General features: G+C 34.9%; 1 protein-coding gene across 3 annotated transcripts in view; it reads left to right on the forward strand.

Moving 5' to 3' along the window:
- Nucleotides 1–567: 567 nt before the first annotated feature.
- LOC107719866 (transmembrane protein 19-like) overlaps nt 568–6,288 on the forward strand; it is a 33,799-nt gene continuing 28,078 nt past the window's right edge. Inside the window, exons 1-3 of one of the 3 annotated variants that reach the window (XM_016527403.1) lie at nt 568–647; nt 1,305–1,454; nt 2,280–2,393. In XM_016527403.1, the coding sequence (XP_016382889.1) occupies nt 620–647; nt 1,305–1,454; nt 2,280–2,393 (292 nt within the window). In that variant the 5' untranslated portion in view covers nt 568–619. Of the gene's footprint in view, nt 648–707; nt 869–1,304; nt 1,455–2,279; nt 2,394–3,508; nt 3,666–4,490; nt 4,605–6,288 lie in introns of those variants that run through there. The other 2 variants (XM_016527404.1, XM_016527406.1) reach the window with 2 other exon arrangements.

Consider the following 6,288-nt stretch of genomic DNA (forward strand, 5'->3'; position numbering starts at 1 on the left):
TAATGTACAGTATTTGAAAAATAATGTGTTTTTTGAACATTAAAGCATGTCAACATATTCTGTTACACCAAATACACAAAATAATGATCTTTAAAAAAGCATCATATGACCCCTTTAAGTTTTTTGAAAATCTTAAAATGAAGAAAGTTTTCTGTGAAGGGTTTAGGGGTAGGGTAAGGGGATAGAAAATACAGTTTGTACAGTATAAAAACCATTACACCTATGCAATGTTCCCATAAAACAAGAAGACCAGTATGTGCTTGTAAAATGTGACGCGTACAATACACTGAGCTGTGGTGGAAATGACAATGACAAAAAAAGACAATTGAAAGGTTTTCTGTGACATATTTATTGTTATATGTTGTATATTGACAAATTACAGAGAGTAGCCTATGAAAAATGTGTTTTAAGAGAGGTGTTTTTGTGGAAGTTTTTTTTTTTTAAAGTCCACAGAGCTATAGTTTTCATCAGTAATAATGGCTGTAGTTTCTCTGGTCTGGCTGCAGAACAGTCAGTAGGTGGCACTAGTGAAGTTTGTGAAGCTTCATAAAAGCAAAGAAAGAAGAAGCTATTACATGCAGATCCCGCCTGATTGACAGATTGCGATCCAATTACTAACATGGAGCAACAGATTTCCACCAATCAAGGTAAAGAGCTGCTTTTTTGTCATTCCGTGTGTTTCTTTCCTCCTGATAGGTCAGCTCGTCTGCGCTGTTTAGTTGAGCTGACAGGAAACCAGTCTGTTAGTTCACAGTAAACTGAGCTTTGTATTTCAGCTCATATAACTATTACAAACTGTCAAACCTGGCTGAACTTCAGGAAACATGGATCAAGTGGGGAACAAGTATTTCTGCCAGGATTATTTCAGGTGTTGTTGGTCATAGTTTAATATTCGGGGTAGTAAAGCATAGGGGTAGTTAGAAGCTTGTACACAACTTAAAAAAAGATATATTTAACACAGTAAGCGCATAATAAATTATAATGTATTGGGATACCATTTTATGTTATAAAATAAAATTGCATCCCAACAGAGCTCTCAAATTTAGATTTTTATTTATAAATTTTTTTTGATGTAATACATGTGGGTAATAAATGGTTGATAATTACAAATTAGTAAAAATAAGTGCAGTAATAAGTATTTTCTTTTTTCCCACAATACATACTGTTTTCTAAGGAGATGTACTGAAAATTAGCATGATAGGTTTTTGTAAGGGAGAGGTAAAAGTGGGATTAACAATCATTTTTAATACAGTTATTATATCGTGGTTGACATTTCACCCTATTCTGTCCAATTTTCTCAATAGCTTTGCGTTCCTCAATGAACATGCAATTTGAAGATGGTATATTCATCAAAGACTACATCAGGATTATGGCGTATATGATCGTGCTGTGTTTCACACTGGCGATTTCATTATCGTTTTGGGTCCTGTCCATAACTGCCAGCACATATTATGGTGAGAGTTCACTTTCTGAGTCTATGGAGTTACTTAGTCGTATATGAATACATAAGGGCTGTGTGTGAAACCAGCCTTATTGCCCAGTCAGTCAGTGTATGTGTATGAAGGGGCCTCCTCTGGAAACTGGTTTCAGACAGGCTTCTAATGAAAGCAAATTTAAATGAACTTAATAAATAACCAAGGAAATATTTTGAGATTACTATACTGATTTCTAAAAAATGTGGCATCAAAAAATTGTGGTATGCGTCGCAAAAAAACTGACATAAATTGATAAAAATTTATTTATACATTTGTATATATATATACACACACACATTGTGTGTCCTTGCAGCTTTCAGACATAGCCATGATGTCCCAATACATAAAAATGTGGCTATTTATTATTTATTGTGTTACTGTACACATACAGGCACACTTTTAACAACTTTAGATTTACTTACTAAAGAAGAAAATAGAAAACTGTAGTAAAAGTATTAAAAGTAAGAGTAAGAGTTTGTGACAAATATCATAAAGTTTGTATTACAAATGTGTATTACAAAGATTTTGCTTAAATGTAATAATTACAGTGCATGTTTTTACAAGGTGCACTGAGTGCAAAATCATAATTTGAACCATTTGAATAATTGTGCATTTTTTCATTTAAGTTATTGGATTTGAAAGCAAATTGAAATTGTAAACAGCAGGGTTCCCATATTCCTATAAAAATGTCATTTACAAGCCTGGAAAAGTCACGTTAATTAACAAAATTTTAAGTTAATGTAAAAGTCATAGGATTCTGACTTTTCATATCCAGTTCATTCCATATGAAATGCTGTTTTGCAGGTACTCTGCAGCCAGTATCACCATGGCGGTGGCTGCTTTCAGTGCTTATCCCTCTTTTCATCACATTTCGAGCCTTTAAACGTAGGAATCTTGATCATGGTGGTGCCATAGGAGGTGAGGAATACATTTTGAAGTTGAGATGGTCTTGTGGGTCATTTTAATGTCACATCAATATTGGTTATAGGCAGGGTTGGGGAGTAACGGAATACATGTAATGGCGTTACGTAATCAGGATACAAAAATCTAGTAACTGTAATCCGTTACATCAAAAAAACAAAGTATTCAGATTAGTTAAATTTTGTAAAAAGGGGGAATACTATCAGGATTACATTTGCTTAATTTAAAATTAAATAAATGAGTATTTTGACATAACGCTATGATGCGCGTTCTCGTCTTTTTTTTTCTGTTAATTACGTTGAGCTGCGTGTCCGTTTTTCTTCAAAGCACCAACTTAGAATGCCTAATTTTGGTTTGCTTGCTTGTGTTACATGAGAAAATAAATAATTTTGCCTACCTGATGTAATCGATTTAATAGGGGTGCGGTTCGCGACTCGCAGTCGTTGTCAAACGGGTCTGGTCCAGAATTAAATTAGTGCTGCTGTTGGATAACGGGTCGAGTGTTCTGTTAAGTACTGCTGGTGCACGTTTACCAAACAGGACCCGTGCAGGACTCTGCTTTAAACTGCTTTGCGTCTCTGCATAACACTATTTCAGTTGCATTTGCGACTGAAATCTACTGCGTGCGACTATGAAATTTTTAGGAGCACCAGTGCGACTGACCAGATCATCATTTCTTATTCTAATTCTGTCGTTTTAATTAATTTTTTTTAAAAGCTTATCAAATATACTTTTAAGAATTTGACAAAAGATGACATACTTTTAATAAAGTTAGAGGAGTTTCATGCAGATATTTTTATGTATAGTTTCACAAAACTGAAGTCAAACCATTCTGTTTTTGCTTCAAATTTCAAAATTATACAATCCAATCTAGATTAAAAACTGCTCATGTTGCATGTATGCAGCATCTTTGTTTGGATCATGATTAAAATGCAGTGGTTGCCTCTAATTTTAAATGGAAAGAGCACAGACAAAGACTTAGTTTTTCTTATATGAAGAGATTTCTTTTATTTGTTACTTATTTATTTGATTTGGGGCTTGTTTTAAAATTTTCATTTTTAATACAGTTATTATATCGTGGTTGACATTTCACCCTATTCTGTCCAATTTTCTCAATAGCTTTGCGTTCCTCAATGAACATGCAATTTGAAGATGGTATATTCATCAAAGACTACATCAGGATTATGGCGTATATGATCGTGCTGTGTTTCACACTGGCGATTTCATTATCGTTTTGGGTCCTGTCCATAACTGCCAGCACATATTATGGTGAGAGTTCACTTTCTGAGTCTATGGAGTTACTTAGTCGTATATGAATACATAAGGGCTGTGTGTGAAACCAGCCTTATTGCCCAGTCAGTCAGTGTATGTGTATGAAGGGGCCTCCTCTGGAAACTGGTTTCAGACAGGCTTCTAATGAAAGCAAATTTAAATGAACTTAATAAATAACCAAGGAAATATTTTGAGATTACTATACTGATTTCTAAAAAATGTGGCATCAAAAAATTGTGGTATGCGTCGCAAAAAAACTGACATAAATTGATAAAAATTTATTTATACATTTGTATATATATATACACACACACATTGTGTGTCCTTGCAGCTTTCAGACATAGCCATGATGTCCCAATACATAAAAATGTGGCTATTTATTATTTATTGTGTTACTGTACACATACAGGCACACTTTTAACAACTTTAGATTTACTTACTAAAGAAGAAAATAGAAAACTGTAGTAAAAGTATTAAAAGTAAGAGTAAGAGTTTGTGACAAATATCATAAAGTTTGTATTACAAATGTGTATTACAAAGATTTTGCTTAAATGTAATAATTACAGTGCATGTTTTTACAAGGTGCACTGAGTGCAAAATCATAATTTGAACCATTTGAATAATTGTGCATTTTTTCATTTAAGTTATTGGATTTGAAAGCAAATTGAAATTGTAAACAGCAGGGTTCCCATATTCCTATAAAAATGTCATTTACAAGCCTGGAAAAGTCACGTTAATTAACAAAATTTTAAGTTAATGTAAAAGTCATAGGATTCTGACTTTTCATATCCAGTTCATTCCATATGAAATGCTGTTTTGCAGGTACTCTGCAGCCAGTATCACCATGGCGGTGGCTGCTTTCAGTGCTTATCCCTCTTTTCATCACATTTCGAGCCTTTAAACGTAGGAATCTTGATCATGGTGGTGCCATAGGAGGTGAGGAATACATTTTGAAGTTGAGATGGTCTTGTGGGTCATTTTAATGTCACATCAATATTGGTTATAGGCAGGGTTGGGGAGGAACGGAATACATGTAATGGCGTTACGTAATCAGGATACAAAAATCTAGTAACTGTAATCCGTTACATCAAAAAAACAAAGTATTCAGATTAGTTAAATTTTGTAAAAAGGGGGAATACTATCAGGATTACATTTGCTTAATTTAAAATTAAATAAATGAGTATTTTGACATAACGCTATTTAGCACGGTTTCATCATAGTTCCTGGTAGAGCCCTGCACAGGCCTCAAATATAGTACCTAGCCCGGCCCGTGTCTGACAGCTTATCAGAATTACCGGCCCGAGCCAGTCTTTTTTCCCCTATTCCCAAAACAGCTTACTGTTTCAGCTATTGAAATAGTTCAGTTTTGTATGCAATGGCAAAGTGATTAGGCTATATTTCGTTTGGTTTTTTTATTATGTTAATTTAGAAAAACGTTTGGAGCATTTTGTTCGTTACAAGTTTGTGAATTGAATCGAATCGTGAAATCAAAATCGTGAATCGAATCGAATCGTGAGTTGAGTGAATCGTTACATCCCTAACACGCAGTACAAGGTACCATGGCCAACCCCTCCCACCTAAATCCACGCACCAAACAATATAACAGATGGACCCAGATGAATTCCAGACAGAACTATAACAGAACAAAACAGAGCAGAGCAGAAGTGCAGTCAGTTACTTGAGGTTCGTTACGCTTCAATTAAGATCATTAGAAACCCCTGGACGTGCAATCAATCCTGCTGGACATTGAACAAAAGTTACGCATAAAAACTGGTTTAAAACAAACTTTAAACTACCCATACCTACCAAGAAAACAGTACAATGCTGCAATACACATGGTCGCTCACCACGCAGGATTACAGCTACTTGCAGGCCCATATCTAAAAACAAACAAAAGGTAATAAGCCTCTATTTAACATGCAAAAAGGCATTTTTAAAAACGGGACAAACCTGAAAACTGGCGACAGCTTATCAGAATTACCGGCCCGAGCCAGTCTTTTTTCCCCTATTCCCAAAACAGCTTACTGTTTCAGCTATTGAAATAGTTCAGTTTTGTATGCAATGGCAAAGTGATTAGGCTATATTTCGTTTGGTTTTTTTATTATGTTAATTTAGAAAAACGTTTGGAGCATTTTGTTCGTTACAAGTTTTTGTTTTTTAAAGTAACGACCAAGCGGCCAGCGGCAGACAGTGAGCCTATGTTTGATCAATTTAGCCTTCTCAAATCATCACGACTTGCCTAAAAGAAAATCTATAGATATAAAACAGTTCAAGCATATAACTGTGGCAGTAAGTGGTCAGGAGTTTGAAAATTACCAATAATAAGAGAAATCCTATGGTCGACTACGCCACCCAGAATACACCGGGACATAACAGCCCTAAGCAAAGGGACACAGGTTCGTTGCCAAAGGCAGGGTGAGCATAAGGATAGACAGATAAACAAATCACTTTATTAACATACAATTAATAAAAACACATGCAACACTTCACAAGGTCTCAATACATCACACATCTTTACCAGTAACTTACAAGTACAATACAATAAGATAACAAAATAAAGAGGGAGGTGGCCAGCAAAGACCCTCAGATTTCTACCCCACACTCAATACCCATGACACAC

The sequence above is a fragment of the Sinocyclocheilus rhinocerous genome, unplaced genomic scaffold, assembly GCF_001515625.1.
Source record: "Sinocyclocheilus rhinocerous isolate Xijiao unplaced genomic scaffold, SAMN03320098_v1.1 scaffold2196, whole genome shotgun sequence".
NCBI lineage: Eukaryota > Metazoa > Chordata > Actinopteri > Cypriniformes > Cyprinidae > Sinocyclocheilus > Sinocyclocheilus rhinocerous.